Raw genomic sequence first — 19,090 nt, 5'->3', positions numbered from 1 at the left:
GAGAGAGAGAGAGAGAGAGAGAGAGAGAGAGATAGCAATTGACGTAATCGGTTTGTTTACTATGAAAAGTCACCTTCGCCAAGAAGTGGTTTTCATAAATGTCTCTTCTCTGCAAATCATTTTACGCCATCTGTCCACATTTTTGCACAGAAATCTATAAATATAAGAATCTATGAATTCAAGGTATAAACTGCCGTGACGCACGTTATCATCTCCTATTCTTGGCCTCGTTATCAATCAAAGGTTGCACGGATGTCTGTATGTATCTGTCTCACAGATACACACACACACTTGATCAAACAATATTACTTATTATTAGCTGGATGCTAAAATTTTCCAAAAAATATCTGATTACATCTCAATGGAAAACGTGTATGTATATCTACCCTTGGCGTTAACGGAAAAATTAACGACCATAAACTACTGGAAAATAATGTTCCATTTCTATATATCAACTAAACTAAATAAAATAAAAGTCATTTAAAGCAGCTTGGGAGTACAACGGGCTCACCATTCATTATATTTAACCAAAACGGCAAGAGTATCCGTGCCACTATTCGTGGGGACCAGCCCTTTCTGGTGTCAGATATTCTCATATGGTCACCGTGTAACCAATGTTCTCTAACACGGCGTTCGACTCCCCAACCGGCCAATGAAGAATTGGAGGAATTTATTTCTGGTGATAGAAATTCATTTCTCGTCATAACGTGGTTCGGATTCCACAAGAAGCTGTAGGTCCCGTCGCTAGGTAACCACTTGGTTCTTAGCCACGTAAAATAAATCTAATCCTTCGGGCCAGCCCTAGGAGAGCTGTTAGCCAGCTCAGTGGTCTGGTTAAACTAAGATATACTTAACTTTCTCTAACACTACATGTGAGTTTTCTTCAACAGGATACACTAAGCACGTTTCTAGACCTTATTACACTAGTTTCCACCTGACCTGTTTACATCTCAAATTTTTTATATAACTGATCTTATTTTCTTTCGACATGTGTACACGAAATGAACTTTTATCTCATGCCATTAAATGAGTTACCGTCACGAATAGCAAACAAGCCGACATGATCATCATTTTGAATTCCGCAAGACATCATCGACAGATGACCTACAAGAGTGTCTCACTCAGATTTAATTATCCTCTCAAAATTGTGGGTAATCGTCTGCCACTGCACCTGACATTTCCATGACTTTAGGAAACCCAGTCACCTAAATTCCTAACACAAAGAGTTACTCCTTTTTACTAGAAAGTGGTTCTTCCTCAGCTTATCCCCTCCATCGAGGATGTTTTTACTCTTCACGTTTCTTATTCCTTTATTCCCTACGTTTTCTGTGTAACTCGCTACCCGTCCCCGACTAGTGTTGGTCGCTATTAATCTGTACCTGCCACAACTCTTCCTTCTATTTCTACGTGGGGCTTATCTGTCCATGCATGGAATGATGTTGCAACTGGGGAGGCTTTGCCTTCCTTGCAACTGGCATGTTTAAATCAATATTTCATCACTGATGAGTATGTTGCTCGATAAAGTTGTTTAACTGCATGGGGCGGCTTCTTTAGGCTTGTACATTCTCAACGGGTTTCTGTGGAATTTGTGAACCCGAGGGTCACCCTACCTGATTAATCCTTCCTTCCCCTCACCTCTGGATTACAGTTCTAAGAGTTCTTCACCTTTCCCACATCAAAGAACCTGTTTCAGTTGAAAAGAAATGGCTACTTATAAAGAAAACGTTGACATTTTTATTTTCTTACGGCACGGACCAGAACAGAACAGAATCCACAATTTAGGCCAAAGGCCAAGCGCTGGGACCTGTGAGGTCGTTCAGCGCAGAAACAGATATTGCCAGTAAAAAGGTTTGAAAGGCGTAACAGGAAGGAAACCTTGAAGTTGCACTATGGCTCAATTGTTAGGAGATGGTGGAAAATAAGATGGAAGAAAGAGAATACGAACAGAGGTATAGTAAAAGGAATGAAAAGGGTTGCAACTAGGAAACGAAGGGACACTGCAAAGAACCTTAAGTAATGCCTACAAGTTAAGTATACCTTAGTTTAACCAGACCACTGAGCTGATTAACAGTTCTCCTAGGGCTGGTCCGAAGGATTAGATTTATTTTACGTGGCTAAGAACCAACTGGTTACCTAGCAACGGGACCTACAGCTTATAGTGGAATCCGAACCACATCATAACGAGAAATGAATTTCTATCACCAGAAATAAATTCCTCTTATTCTTCATTGGCCGGTCGGAGAATCGAAAGCGGGACCAGCAGAGTGCTAGCTACTTAGCTATGATCTGTCTTGTCTCCTCAGCAGCGGGTTCAGGGCCCGCGTTCGAATCTCCGACCGGTCAATGAAGAATTAGAGGAATTTATTTCTGGTAATAGAAATTCATTTCTCGGTATAATGTGGTTCGGATTCCACGATAAGCTGTTGGTCCCGTTGCTAGGTAACCAGTTGGTTCTTAGCCACGTAAAATAAGACTAATCCCTCGGGCCAGCCCTAGGAGAGCTGTTAATCAGCTCAGTGGTCTGGTTAAACTAAGGTATACTTAACTTTCAGCATAATGAGTTTCATTGGGAGTAATCATTACAGCAGTATCAAATGCCAAGTCAGGTGCCAACAATAAAAGGAGGTAAATATTTGATCCCTTCAATTCTAGAATTGTATCAAGAAAAATGTCTTCAAGTATCCTTACCTTTCCAGCTATAAAAAGAAAAGATTAAACATTAAGAACATATATGATGATTTCTTTCATTTTGTTACACCTGTATTGAAAACTTAACTAAATGACTGAAGGCTTACACCTCTAGCATCTAAGTGCCATCAGTAATAGGAATATCACTGGAACATATCCAAATACTTCTGCATAATTAAATTTTCTCTCTTCTTTCAGTCTTAAAACAATTCGTTACCTATTCTTAAACAATACAATGACAAATCCCTTTTGCTTTCACGAAAAGTTTTTTCCTTTTCAGCCTCTGAATAAAAATAAATCATTTTTGGAAACTCGCATCCATTCTTCTTAGGCCACGTAACATACACATTTTTCCTGTTTACAAAGAGTCAGAAATTTTTATGCATCTCCTTTATTCCAGTCGACGTATTCTAGTCCATTCATCCTCTTTAAGTTCCTATACTTTATTATTAATACAGATTATTCAGATGACACATTTTTCCGTTTTTGTAATGAAAGTTGAAGGAGATTGGGACTTCATTTAGCTCATCTATACTTATTTCAATACAACTTCAGACACAGACACACGTATATATATACACACAAACACACAAATACACCATACATACACATACATAATGTTCTACGATCACAAGTAACACGTGAAGATTGTATATCAAGAGCCAGCATGAATAATGAAAAGCAACAGTACCTAGCAGTTTCGTGTATTTGTGACACACCTCATCAGGGTACAATATAAGAATAAAAAACAGCTTCGAAGTTTCAAAGGTAAACATAAAAAAAAGTAAAATATAGAACCACCAAGCAGCCTAACCAAGTAGCAAATGGTCCACAGCCAAGACTTACACTTAAAGGATAAATACTACAAACGGAAATGAAACTACTAAGCAGTCTATTACACAGTTACTAAGTTTTCAACAATACATTTCGTAAGCCAGTTATCTAGCTTATACGAGTATTGTCCATTGCTACTATTAAAGACTCTACTTGACTTAGGGTTTATTATGCTAGATTCTATATGTTTCTTTTAATAATATCTCTACAAAATAAAATTTCCTTTGAATTTTTCCATTTAATAGCATGATCAGAATTGTTCATATGCAGAAAGAGGGCACTCGATGTATTTCCTGCACGTACACAATATTTATGTTGATTTAATCTTGATGCCAACCGTTTACCACTTTGACCAATATATTTTTTATTACAATCTCTACATGGAAATTCGTTTATGCATCAAGATTAAATCAACATAAATATTGTGTACGTGTAGGTATTACATCGAGTGCCCTCTTTCTACATATGAACAATTCTGATCGTGATATTAATTGGAAAAATTCAAAGGAAATTTTATTTTGCAGAGATATTATTAAAAGAAACATTATAGAATCTAGCATAATAAACCATAAGACAAGTAGTGTCTTTAATAGTAGCAATGGACAACATAAGCTAGATAACTGGCTTACGAAATGTATTGTTGAAAACTTAGTCACTATGTAATACCCTGCTTAGTAGTTTCATTTCCGTTTGTAGTATTTATCATTTAAGTGTAAGTCTTGGCTGTGAACCATTTGCTTCTTGGTTAGGCTGTTTGGTGGTTCTATATTTTATTTTTTTTTTTATGTTTACCTTTGAAACTTCGAAGCTGTTTTTTATTTTTATACTGTACCCTGGTGAGGTGTGTAAAAAATACACGAAAGCGCTAGGTACTGCTGCTTTTCATTATTTCATGCTGGCTCTTGATATACATATTTAAGCGGTGATATTAAGTGGTAACACATGAATACTGATGCCACAGGTGCTAATGATTCGGCATTTTTATGTACCGAATTCCAAAGCATTGAAGGGCTTCAAGGGGAAGGTTGTGAACCCATTGGGAGAGCAACATCTCTAAATGGCCAATGAGGCTTTTTCTCGAACCAAGAAGCAACCATAAACTTTAAGTTATTTGAGTCACTGAGGACTGCTTACATGGAGGTGTCACACGGTAAAACCTGGACACTGATGGCCGAGGAAGTGCCACTGGTTTGGCGTACAGATATAATGTATTTCAAGGCAGAGGAGCACTTCTTAAGGGCTGTGGACCCATTGGAGGGAGGAAATCTTCCAGAAACTAGCAGTAACCACGTTTTCCTTCATGCAAATGCTTGGAAAGATAAATAATTGCATTCCTGCCATTTTGGGTGTTGTGAAAGTCATCAAACAGAGTGGCATGGCGTCTGCAGCCCATATCCTACAATGATATTGCAAAAAGAACAAAATGGAGAAAAAATACATCTACTCGGAGGTTCTGATTGTTCATGCATGCATGATAGTTGATTTGTTTATGCAGAGTATACTGGATTACGTCTGCAGCGTGAGTGCAGGATTGGGAAGGAGGTGGACTGTGACTGGGTGGTTGAAATATGTAGAGCTAGGAGGACGTAGAACTTCTAGTATCAGAAAGACTTTGGAAATGGGTGTAAGACTAAAAATGTGTTAGTTCTAAGACTGAATGGGTAGGGTTGAGTGTGTACGAAGAAATGGTTGGAATAAGGAGTGTATGTAGTCTAGTAATGAAACAAATTTAAACGAAACAAATTATGTCCATGAAAGACTGAATCTGCCATCCCAGTTTTAAGAATATAAAAGGGCGATTGTGTAAGGTCAATGAAATGCAAAGACAGGTTACAGAAAAAGAGACTGCATCTTAAATGCTGGAAGTGCATGACTTCAAAAGAATGGTAATAAGTGTACTATGGAAATACAAAATGCTGAAGAAAAGTTTGTTGAATTGTTTTTAGTACAGAGTAGATGGAAGGGACAGCTGATGGATGTAATGGTGGAAACAGAAGTTGCTGGACGTAAATCTGATCATTGTTTGGCTGGAGCAAATTCAAGAAAATGTAGCTGTAAATGTCATAAGACTAATGAACGCCTAAAGAAGGAAAGTATATTAGAACTAAATGAAAACAAAAACTTGGAAGAAGTATATGGGGATCAAGTCATATCAGCATAGTAAACTTGTAGTACAACAGGCTAGGAGAAGGAATGAAAATAGCAATTGGTGGGATTAAGAAGAAAGAGGTTTAGTAATGGAAAGAAAAGGTTATCTGAGGGACAACTGCATGATCAGAGAAGACCATATACAAGACGGAGGATAGATTATTAAAGAAGAAAAGGCAATTCATGAATAAAGAGAATTAGTTGTTCTACAAAGAAGTATAATATGCAATGAGAAAGGTTAATAAGCAAACGGATTTCAGAATAAATAGAGCATTGAATGTTCGTATGGAAGGTGGAAGACTGGACACAGCTGATTTGTAAATGTATCTGGGTGTAAACGTACCGGATAATGATACGATAAGAGGAAAGGTGAGTCACAGAATTGGTGAAGCAAGGAAAGAAGCAGAGTAGGTGCTAAGATAAGAGGAAAGGTGAGTCACAGAATTGGTGAAGCAGGGAAAGAAGCAGAGTAGGTGCTAAGATAAGAGGAAAGGTGACTCACAGAATTGGTGAAGCAGGGAAAGAAGCAGAGTAGGTGCTAAGATAAGAGGAAAGGTGACTTACAGAATTGGTGAAGCAGGGAAAGAAGCAGAGTAGGTGCTAAGATAAGAGGAAAGGTGAGTCACAGAATTGGTGAAGCAAGGAAAGAAGCAGAGTAGGTGCTAAGATAAGAGGAAAGGTGAGTCACAGAACTGGTGAAGCAAGGAAGGAAGCAGAGTAGGTGCTAAGATAAGAGGAAAGGTGAGTCACAGAACTGGTGAAGCAGGAAGGAAGCAGATAGGTGCTAAGATAAGAGGAAAGGTGAGTCACAGAACTGGTGAAGCAAGGAAGGAAGCAGAGTAGGTGCCAAGATAAGAGGAAAGGTGAGTCACAGAACTGGTGAAGCAAGGAAGGAAACAGAAGGTGCTAAGATAAGAGGAAAGGTGAGTCACAGAACTGGTGAAGCAAGGAAGGAAGCAGAGTAGGTGCTAAGATAAGAGTAAAGGTGAGTCACTGAACCGGTGAAGCAAGGAAGGAAGCAGAGTAGGTGCTAAGATAAGAGGAAAGGTGAGTCACAGAACTGGTGAAGCAAGGAAGGAAGCAGAGTAGGTGCCAAGATAAGAGGAAAGGTGAGTCACAGAACTGGTGAAGCAAGGAAGGAAGCAGAGTAGGTGCTAAGATAAGAGGAAAGGTGAGTCACAGAACTGGTGAAGCAAGGAAGGAAGCAGAGTAGGTGCCAAGATAAGAGGAAAGGTGAGTCACAGAACTGGTGAAGCAAGGAAGGAAGCAGAGTAGGTGCTAAGATAAGAGGAAAGGTGAGTCACTGAACTGGTGAAGCAAGGAAGGAAGCAGGGTAGATGCAAATCTGAGAAGTAATTTGGAGTTGCTATGGAAACCAAGGTTGAAATATTTCAAGGTACTGCTGCGCCATTTCTCTTCATGGAGGTGAAATGTGGTTGTTCAAAGTGAATAAAAAAAAAAAAAACAGAAGTTCTTGAGCAACAGTTCTTGAGATGACATGTTTGCATTGCATATCTGACATAAGAACATTTGAGAGGTTAAGTTCAAATAATACGTATGCGTAGAACATAAGTTACAAAGAAAATTGAGAGGGTTAGTTATGTGGATATACCTACAAGTGGTAAAATGGCTTGCCTAAGGGAAATAGTTGATCAGAAAATGTTGAAAGCGGAAGTGTAAAGAGTAGGAACAAAAGCATACAAAGAATTTCCTGAATAGATGGGGTGAAAGAGGTACTGGAAAGGAAGGGGCATTATATGCTAGAGTAAAAATGCCTGCAAGATAGAGGGGAATGGCGCTGAGTGTGTAGGGGGAGGTCTGACCCACTGCTGATGAGCCTCCTGTATAGATGAATAAATGCAGACATGATTTTGTGACAACGCCATATATATATATATATATATATATATATATATATATATATATATATATATATATATATATATATATATAATATATAATGTGTGTATATATATATATGTATGTATGTATGTATGTATATATATGTGTGTGCATTCAAGTTTCAAAATGAGTATCTGCCTATCTCAAACGATGTTAATATGTGTGACATATAGTATGTCAACCTTCAATAATAAACAAGTGCAATATAAAAAATAAGTCTCTCTCTCTATCTCTCTTACAACACACACACACACACTCATACACACAAAGACTTTATCTCAAATGACTTTGGGTTCAAGGTTGGGCCTTGCATATCCCTTCCTTTTATCTTCAGGAGGGCGATGGGAAAGGTGAATATTCTTTCCAGGGCCGAATAGAAATGACTTTAAAACGTTACCTAATCTTGGTGGGTCTTGTGTCCCAAAGAAAGCAAACGACGCTGAAGGCAAAGGAAATTCCACAACGCTTTGGATTTTCCACATCAATGTACATAATAAAAGCTTTGGGTTTCACTCTAAGGCTTTTAGTTCCCTTAAGGTTACTTAAAAAAAAAATGCAGCTTAAATGAACTAAAATCCTAAGAATGATGTTGATTTAAGTAAGTTTTTAGCTCCTTCCAAAATTAAATGTACAATGCTTTAACAAACTTAAGTTCTACAAAAATCCTATAAAAAAATGTAGACTTATTAACTAAGTTTTATCTTTCGCCAAAGTTTATGAGCAATGCCGTAACAAACAAAAGTTCTATAAGACCCTGTAGATATATTTCAATTCGGAGCATATGTTAAAAGCCGAGGCTTAACTCTAAAGTACTTAGATTCCACACGAAGATAATGAATCAACTTTCAAAGCCGTTGAGATCAATCTTCACGGAAATCCAGCTAATACAGCGAAAGTCCATGCAAGCTAACATTAGGCGACAGTGACACTAACTACAGTGAAAACAGAATCTCTCCTTACCGAACATTTCTCCGTTACTTGCGTATTCGGACACCAAGTAAATCATATTTTTAGATTCCATAACCTGAAATTAAAGGGAGAGAAAATAATGTAAGGTAAGAATAACTTTGATCACAATTAACAATATATAATTTAAGAATTATATACACTGCAGATGTAAATTTTAATCTAAAGAAGTGAGGTTACACGTAAAGGTTGAAACAGTTTATTCTTAAGCATTATGCATGAGAGAGAGAGAGAGAGAGAGAGAGAGAGAGAGAGAGAGAGAGAGAGAGAGAGAGAGAGAGAGAGATTTATAACTACCATATCGCATACATCTCATATACGTGCTATTTATATTCATGTATATTCATGTCAAGTCATATTTGTTTTAGATAAACATTCACGAACACGCGAATGAAAATAGATCAACAGCGTAAGTGCGCTTGCGTGTGTATGTGAGAGCAAGATATGTTTTTGTACACATGAACATGTTTCTCAGATATATCTACATTTTATAACAACTGTTTCTGTTCTTGGTCAAAACAGTGCCAAGTTCTTGTTCAAAACAGTGCCAAGTTCAAGATAAATTTAAAATGCTTTTCCTACATTGATATCTCTCTTCGGCGCAAGAAACGGTCAGTTCTTCTCAGATCTTAACTTTATTCGTTACAAAAAAAACTGTAATTTTGGAGGGGAAATTACAGCAGTGCGTGACCGACCGTTCGGCACTATGTTATTTCTGGAGTACTTTCTTCTTCTCTTTCTGAGGCAATCATAGACCACCCCAATCAAAATCAAATTGGACAAGAAATACAAAAGGGGAAGATGTTATTATGCGGGAGGAGATTTTGTTTAACAGCAAGGAGTGGGAGTGGAAAGGAAACTTTTTGGGTATGTCGAAACATAATAATAATAATAATAATAATAATAATAATAATAATAATAATATAATAATAATAATAATAATAATAATAATAATAATAATAATAATAATAATAACAACACATGGAAATTATGTGAGAATTTTTATACATCAATCTTATTAATGTACAAAAATATATGGGATCCTTTAATTTATTTGAAGCAAGAGAAAATTTATAAAATGGATATATATATATATATATATATATATATATATAATATTTTTTATTATATATCTACATGTATATATACACATACTATAGATATATTGATAAAAGTATCACAGGCACTGTACTGATTTATCTATAGCGAAACTACAAATTTTTACAAAGGCAAAATATATACAGTATATATATGCAAATACACGATAGACAAAACAAAATATTGGAATAAGTAATAAAACAAGAAGAAGATGAGAAATAAATGGCCAAAACAGGGCTTACGAAAGTTATAGTTACGAATAAATACCAGTTAAAAATTAAATCAAATGAGACATTTATCGAGGAAGCTTCCTCACACTAATCAAACAAAAACTGAAAACAATACCAATAAGAGGAAGGAACTTCCAGCAGATAACCAAAATGAATGTAATGCACAAAAGCCCAAACAATCAAAAGAATTCACGTGTACTGTATGAAAAAATGTTAACGTACAATACATGAGTAACCTAATAAATCTTTTTCAATTCTCACTTACATTAAGGAAATCAAAATGAAAATACGCGGTTAAAAAAGTCAAGAACTAAATCCATCAATAACACAATTTTAGGATAAATTTGTTGAAATCTTTCAATTATATTAAATAAATATAATTTAAGCAATTGCTAAGGAGCTCAGAATTATGCAATATACTGCATCCCAAACTAAGAATATCAAATCTGTTGACACATAATTTTATTATATTATATATTTTTTATTAATTCCTCACTGACACACAAACAACTGAAAATTTATACCCCTACACGCAAATTATCTGACTCTCGTTATAGAGAGGAAGTAAGAAGTTAAGGCATCCACATATATCAAAAAACGATTTATCTTTCATTATAACCTCGACACAAGTGTAAATACCGCCACTGAATATGCCCTGCGCGTTCCCCTCTGAAACTTCCTCCTGTTCTGGAGAAGATCCGTTTTAGTGAGAAAATGGTAAAAACTCGGATTGAATTGCTGTTAGAGGATTAAAGTAAAACTGACATTTCTTATTTGCAATAAATAGAAATTCATGAACAACATTTGCAGAATGAAGCTTACTTAGTTTATTAGTGGCAGTTCTGATGTTGTGAAAAGATAAATATAAAAACAATAATCGGTAACTACTTCGTTTACGGTTAATTTTGTGATATGCCAAGTAACAATGTCATACCTACCTTGCTCTTTACACTGATGTTTTATCACAAAATCCATGCGCAATTTGAATTTGGTGATATCGTTAAAACTCTTACTCAGAACAAATTCAAATTACGCATGGATTTTGTGATAAAACATCCGTGTAAAGAGCAAGGTATGATATTGTTATTTGGCATACCACAAAAATTAACAGTAAACGAAGTAGTTAACGATTATTGTTTTCACAACATCAGAATTGCCACTAATAAACTAAGTAAGCTTCATTCTGCAAATGCTGTTCATGAATTTCTATTTATTGCAAATAAGAAATGTCAGCATTACTTTAATTCTCTAACAGCAATTCAATCCGAGTGTTTACCATTTTTTTCACTAAAACGGATCTCTTCCAGAACAGGAGGAAGTTTCAGAGGGGAACGCGCAGGGCATATTCATCTTTTAATTGCTAATTTTGGGATAAAGCCTTATGGAGAAAAAAGTCAACAGCCTTACAGCCACTTCATATATCTACAAACAAGTCTCGACGAACGCATCATGTCAGGTTTTACTTTACATACCTTTCACCTTTCACCCTCATGCTTCCAGGACATGACGACCTATTTCGTTCTAACTCTTCTCCCTATTCATTAACCAAGTACTCTCTGGGTTTCCGTGTCCTCCCTCCGCCTATGACTTCCGAATTATGCATGCTTGTTGTGAAGCACACCTCTCTCATTTCATATACATAGTGCACCACATCCAAACAAGGGATTCCACTTTTCACCCCTTAATCCCTTCGTCGTACTTCTCGTCCTCTCATCTTTCCTCGCTCTACACAGAAAAGTTTCTTGTAGCAGGGCTCGCCTCTTTTAGTTGGCTCAACATTCCCTCCATGTATTCCAATTTTTGCTTAATTAGACTGATATTTGCAAATGCGATACCTCAATGCTTTCCTTGCTTAACCTACTCTATCATTCACCTCTTCACTACCTCGTAACATTTACTCCTAAATGTCTGAGTGAGTCAAAACTCCCGTTCTTCCACAATCCACGTTGTTTCGTCTTCACGATTTCCACTTACTTTCATAACCTTGTTTTAATGTTCGTCGCTCGTACGTGCAACACCTTCAGTACCAAATCTTCCACTTATATCCTATTTACTTTTCACCCAACAAACTTGACTGCATTCCCTTTCTTTCGTTAACCTTTCTCATCACTCTTTCCGTAAGTAGCAAATCCGCCTTTACATTAAACTACCCAGTTTCCCGCCTGCCTACTCTTATACTTCCAATCCAGTCGTTCTCAACAAACTGTCATTCAAACCATAATTACTGAGCCTCCACGCCGCGTCACTACCTCTTTCTGTCGCATACCTGAGCTTATTTTACGCATCCCTGTAACTCTTCCCTTTATCACACCAATTTCATGAGACGAAAAACAATGTTGGTTTACTGTACACAGCCTTTCCCTTGTCTGCAATCAGGCTGGCTTTCCCCCATCCAACTTTGCTTCATTAATTGACTGCTGAGAGAGAGAGAGAGAGAGAGAGAGAGAGAGAGAGAGAGAGAGAGAGAGAGAGAGAGCGTGAAAACCTTTTCACAGTTAAATGAATTAAAATACTTTTTCCTAGCATCTTCTCACTGTTAATGATCCTTCCCGATTTTGCACTACTAATGCGCTTGAATCATGTAACTGGAAACCTAATAGGCGCAGTGGTTGTTTTTTCACCGCAGACAAGAATGCCCTAAGTTCAAGTTATTGCAGGAGGATTGGGTAACGCCGAGGGGCACTCGGGTTTTGCGGCCAGAATGCTGGGATGACCTTCTGGGTTAAACGATCTCTTCTTGCAAGCGCTGTACACACCGGCCTCAACGACTGCAGGTCTTGAGCATCAAGAAACGTCGACTCTGTGCTGTGTAGCAACTGCATTAAACATCCTGTATTAACCCAACCGTGTATATTTTAGTCGTTTCATGCATCCACAACCTTGTGCAAGATATTAATTATTCAATTATCCTTACTTCAGAAACTGAAACATTTCCTACACAAGAGCGTTGAGGGTCCGCAAACCTCCGCTAAGGCTGGGCCCTTCTAACAAAAGATTCCTTCTCGTTTGTTGAAGGCTGCTTTATGAGTAAAAGCTCATGTCAGCAAATTCCACGAAAACAAGTATAAGCCAATTTTCTCCAGAAACTGCATTCCTATCTCTTACAAGATCTAACCAACAGTTGTTGCCACTCACCACGCCCTTATCAATCTGGCTGCCAAATTCTAGAGCAATAATATGCATGCTTGCAATTTATCAGATCTGGAACATGAGAAACAGGGACGAGCAATTAACCACCCAATTGGACCCTTCATCATAAAAGGTACACTCCTACCTCTCCCAAATTTTATTTGTTGCCAGTCGCGAGACCTACCTTGTGGTATCATCTCCGTAATAATATAGACATTGAATTTTCAATAACCCTGTAACAGACTAGCAAACGGACAAACAAACAAATGAACGTACCAAAAACTTACCTCCTTGATGGGAAATAATGAGCTAACTAACGGGCACGTCTAGTGTAAAGAAAAAAAAATCGAAAGCCCATCTCATTACCTATCAATAGCTTGATCAAACTAATGCGAACATATAATGGTGGTTTTCTACTGCAACTCACTCTCTCTCTCCTTTGACAGAAACTGCGATCCATAGGTACAGATTTGAATGATTTCACGTGGCTTTAAAATCAAAAATGTTTCCATTTGACTTTCCTGTCCTCGATACCTCTCACATGATCCACTTTTCGTCTTCTCCTACTTTCGCTCCGTAGAAATTTACAAATTCCTAGATAACCTGCACATTTAGGAAAGAGAAGATCCAGGTTAGGACGATTCCACGATTCATTTTAAACTTGACAATGGTGCTTCATAATTCAGTAAACCTTACCAATCTTCGTTCATTACTTTCCACAAAAGTGGCCTTCCCATCGTCTGAAGGGCTCTGAAACTCTTTTTAACTCGTATATATATATATATATATATATATATATATATATATATATATATATATATATATATATATATATATATATATCCAGACTTGTCTTATAATAGCTATATAGGGAATGCTATATAACTAAAATAACGATTCGCTATGAAAGTGTGTATGTTTATCTAACGCAAGTTACATTTCATTAATGTATTCATTTATACAACATCTCGTATAAACTGCATAAAAGTACACTAAAAGGACTGAAGGATTAGTGATACTCTCAGAGTGTCGGGCTGAAAAATCTAAGTTCAATCGTGTTTACGCCAGTAAGAGTATCATTTTAGCATCCTGTACGATCAAGCTAGTAAGCTGTGTGCCTGTTGATTTCCCCTTTTTTAAACAAACGAGGAATCCAGGGTGAATATCGATTGTATTTCAGAGATGAACTGTTGCTGTATTTGCTGTCCGGCATTTTTGCCATTTTCACAGTGTTATAAACAGTAGACTAAAGCTAAGTTTTTCTACTTTACATTTATACGGAACGGAAGAACCTCTGAGACTATCTTACGTACGACACTTGTACTGTACCTTACGCAAAGAGGATTACGGTATTAGCCCTGAGTAATTTTATGTTACATGACATATAAATATCATCTACCTACACCTCCAATATTCTATATTTTAGAGAAACTCAACTGAAATGTGATGATAATCCTCATCTTTAATTATATTCTTAATCACTGAAGGCCAGAGGTTTGTAAATAAAACGAGATCTCAAAACCGGGGAAGTTTTGGCACATAATGAGAAAGGATGAGGAACAGTTAGTCAGATAAGTAGTTAAAAAGGAAATGGAAGAGGGAAGGCCGGTATGCAGGCCCAGGAAATCATGGAAAGGGAGCAAAGTTCAGGACCTACACTAGATATGAATTCAGAAGGAAAGTGAACAAGGCAAGAAAGTGGAATGAACTCATTTCATGTCTAGCGCCGTGAGGGGGAAACCTGAAGCGGAAACATGATGGTGTAAAATTCTTATTAGATGCCACACATCCAGCCTGTACGGTACACTTTTCCAAAGTAAAAAAAAAAAAAATCCATCGAGGTGATACTTAGATGAAAATCCTCCACTCACCAAGGATACCATGAGAAAAAGGTACATTCATGGCCTAACATTGCAGAAACTACACACCCCTGAAAAAACAGGCGTACAGCAGACTAAATAATCGATATTGTACGCAATATTTCAAAGATAAGAGGTTTGTCTAACTGCTTGAGAAAGACATTATTCTGTGAATGAAACTGATCAGTGAAGGATGTCAGAGTTTTCTGCTATTAGCATCGAGTAATTGAACTTGAAAAATTCTCGAAACCATTCCTGAACGCTTAGCCACGTCAACCTTACCATTACTTTAAGGTGCATATGCCAACGTTTTTTGTTTCCTTTCAAAGAGTTAATTGAATGGTTTCAATCCAAATGACATTACTAACTGCTGTGAATCAATAAATAAAGAAATAAATTAATTCAAAGAACATGAACTTCCTCAATTTTTAAATAATAATGACTACGCTGACTAAAGTGGCAAGACGACCTGATGGAAGACGCTCTCAGTGGGTGGCTTCGACAATGGACGTTTCTAAATAAGTATTACATTCAATACAATGTTCTAAGTATAATTTCTGAATAGAAATACTCCAAAACTCACCACAAAAAGTCAGTGACTGCACAGAATATCGAAATACCAAGAATGAACTTCCTACGCAAAATACCCAGTTACCTAAGGCTTGAAATGCCGTTGCCTGGATATGCAAAGAGCTTAACACAAAACACATTAGTTATAAGTTCCTTTGATACTGCAACATGGCAAAACGTTTTTATATTCATTCCTGAAAATGTTACTATGGTATTTTGACACAACGGGGGCAAAAAAATTACATACATACATCGCCCAAGTAAGGGAATATCAACATTTATAAAAACATAATGCCTCATCTTTCTACCAATGGAACTTCCAAGAATGAACTCAGCTGCGTATCATATTTATCAGATCCAAGAAAATCCAGCTGCCATACGATAACCGTCTGACTTTTCGATTTACTGTTCTTTCTGAATATGATTTCCATTGGAATACTTTAAGCAAAAAATTCAAAATACGAACATGAGGAGGAATCAGAAAATTCTCCTTTCATCCGTTGGGCTTCGAAACAGGTCCAGGAAGAGAAATTCTTCAAGCCATTATCTACTTCGCTACCACAATTACTTTCAAAATAAAGTCATTTACCTTGGATGCAAGTCCAGATGTATCACTATGTTTAAGATAAACATTAAATTTCGAAGATAGCTACACTAAAATAGCGCAACAGTCAAACAAAAATTTATGTTTCAAAGTTTCAAAGCTAGAAAATATTGCCCTGAATCTAAAACTAATGGCCACTGATGCAGAGACTTTTCCACTTTAATTCTTGAAAGCTCAATATACTTATTGAGGCTGCCAGCCACCTGAAAGAAAACTTTAAACAACCATATGGAATATTTGCAGCTAACTGAATAATGACAATAAAACTCGGTAACTGAAGATTACTTACATAGCTTGGATGATCATTTTCACTAGAATTTGGGCAAAAGTAAAAATTCAATAATAATGGTCATAATTTTTACTAACATCCACAAAACAACAGCGATAAAATTACTGCACTAATAAGTAAAAATACTAGACAAGGATACACCTTTGACAGCAGTAAGATTACTCACTAACAAGTTAAAGTACAGCATAAACCGAGATCGTTACAGCTGTTTTCAGGTGTAAACAACTGTCTTCTCTATGCAACAAAAATACAAGTCATCCTTGTAAACCCTTTTCATGTAATTCTTGTTGTAAATGATCATGTTTGGTTTGACTCACCGTAAAATGCTGCCTCAGACTTAACATTCCTCAATGTAATCCGGGAGCTTGAATAGACGCGACGAAATATCACTAACGTTCATCAATGCAACTTTTATGTTGACCATTCATTTGCTACAAATCAACCCGCATTTTAGTTTTGGGCCAATTTTCCTAGTTGCGGCCTAAAAAAATAGTAAGGACCTCGTTTCTAGGAAGAACGTATAAGCTCCAAAACATTATTATTATTATTATTATTATTATTATTATTATTATTATTGTTGCTGTTGTTGTTGTTTGTGAAACTGATTGTGGTGGTAGCGGTGTTGTTGTTGCTACTAAGCAAACACTCACATGAAACAAGCCTCAACGGCCAGCAACTTCAAAACCTCTTTTAATGCGCATTCTATTGAACATGAGGAAGCTCCAACAATATTTCGAAATTCGTCTAAATACTCAAAGTAGTGTTATTTGATACTTTAAAAAGTGGCACCCTTTTCTTCACAGATTTCGATTAAACCACCCATCAGTCATTGAAGCTTTTACATTTCTAACAAATACATTTCGCGAGCTGTTAAATTACCAATCGAAGCAAAGACCAACATGTTTTTCTTAAATTTTTCAGCCTTTCTCCCACAAAATAGGCACACCATCGAACGAACGGACTCGAGGAAGGTAATTCATTACGAACAGAAGTAGATAGTTCTTTGATCCAGTGAAAGGACAAACACGAACAGAGAGAGAGAGAGAGAGAGAGAGAGAGAGAGAGAGAGAGAGAGAGAGAGAGTTAAAAAAACATTAAAACATTTTTCAACAAACATTAAAACATTTCTCAGCAATCAAAAACATGACTTTAAGACAAACTTACCTGATACAACTTAATAATGTGAGGATGATCTAGAGATTTGAGGACTTTAACTTCGCGGTGGACTTTTTGTAAATTTGTGGAGTCCAACTGGGACTTGTCGATTATTTTGATGGCCACCTGGAAAGAGAAAGAACAGTTACCGTATGACGTGGACGGATACAAGAAAGCATTAAGAATATGAATATTAATGCATCGCAGTTAACAGCAGTCGCAATGAGCTGATGATAAGGAGGAAGTGATGATGGGTCAGGAGGAGGAGGAGGAGGAGGAGGTGGTGGTTGCAGTGGTGAGTTGGAGGAGCTAGTGCGGGTGGTGGTGGTGGAGGGAAAGGAGGATGTCTCGTACACTTCTTCCTGTACCCTAGAAAATTGGCATCAACTTCCTGCTCCGTGTGTTGGTGCTTGCCACCTCTATATTAAAGCATATTCATAAATTTTCCTGTCTGAAACCATGACAGTTTATGGGTAATAAAATTCACGTTTAAACTTGACGTCGTCCAGCCGGGGCAAGCCTCTTTCACCACTGGCTCCTATGTAAGTATACAGAACGAGAGTACTTCGATTAGAGCTTCGAGACGATACTTAACGTCCCTAAAGTCATGGCTCACCAACTCGACCCTCTCTCATGTTACTGTCATTATTGAAAATATTGGTACCTAAGTGTATAGATAAACATCTGTTACCTGGAAAAAGTAGTATATCAACTATATATATACATACATACATACATACATACATAAACATATACATGTATGTATATATATATATATATATATATATATATATATATATATATATATATATATATATATACACACACACATGTGTGTGTGCTTTCCTGGAGGGAAGTGGTGCTGGAAGATGTTAGCTTTTCGGTTCTTAGAAAGCCTTTAGGGACGAGGATGAATTCACTGTCAAATTTGTCATTCAGCAATAGAATACTGTTATTAGACTATTCATACTGTCAAAAATTACTAAAATACAAGAGGCGGCAGAGACATCAAGTCTTGCTAATTTACATACATTCATACACACACAAAAACACACACACACACACACATATATATAATATGTACATATATAAATACAGTATATATATTCCAGCTCCTCATGAAATTTTTGCTTTGATAAACTGTTTCAGTCTCAGCCAGTAAGAATTCACATTCAATCAAATATCCACATTTCATTGGGGAAAGAGCCTACAGTGTAGTTAGGATGTGACAAGTGGCGATATTATATGGTGATTGGTTCTTTCGAATGCATATCTCACCACCGACAGCCTATTGCGTGCTGGTGTTAGGCGCAGGAAAAATATAGAAACAATGCATTTCATACAGAAGGGGTATTAGCAGTAGCAGTAGATCCAGCAGGAACGAAGAGATCAATGGACTCGTCGGCAAGTTACTGTCACGAAGTGTGACCCAATATTCAATCTCCTAGATCCCAAACTTCAGTAAACAAAAGGGAAATCTGCCTGTCTATTCAAGATAGAAAATACCAAAATCAAAACAATGGGTCCTAAACAAAAGTTACGCTTCTTTCAAGGATCTGGGAAACAAAAGCACTGTCAGGTAGATAATTTAAATAGGACAAGTTTATGAAAAATTGCT

General features: G+C 36.9%; 1 protein-coding gene across 4 annotated transcripts in view; it reads right to left on the bottom strand.

Moving 5' to 3' along the window:
- The window catches only part of LOC136829337 (serine/threonine-protein kinase SIK2-like), a 151,456-nt gene that overhangs the window by 70,951 nt on the left and 61,415 nt on the right, over positions 1 to 19,090 (bottom strand). For 3 of the 4 annotated variants that reach the window (XM_067087743.1, XM_067087741.1, XM_067087744.1), the window contains exons 2-3: positions 17,482 to 17,598; positions 8,533 to 8,596 (exon numbers count right to left, since the gene is read on the bottom strand). In XM_067087743.1, the coding sequence (XP_066943844.1) occupies positions 8,533 to 8,593 (61 nt within the window). In that variant the 5' untranslated portion in view covers positions 8,594 to 8,596; positions 17,482 to 17,598. Of the gene's footprint in view, positions 1 to 8,532; positions 8,597 to 11,840; positions 11,922 to 17,481; positions 17,599 to 19,090 lie in introns of those variants that run through there. The other variant, XM_067087742.1, reaches the window with a different exon arrangement.

Source organism: Macrobrachium rosenbergii, chromosome 44, assembly GCF_040412425.1.
Source record: "Macrobrachium rosenbergii isolate ZJJX-2024 chromosome 44, ASM4041242v1, whole genome shotgun sequence".
Lineage (NCBI taxonomy): Eukaryota > Metazoa > Arthropoda > Malacostraca > Decapoda > Palaemonidae > Macrobrachium > Macrobrachium rosenbergii.
The sequence above is the reverse complement of the archived record's forward strand: the minus strand, read 5'-3'. Positions and strand labels throughout refer to the sequence as shown.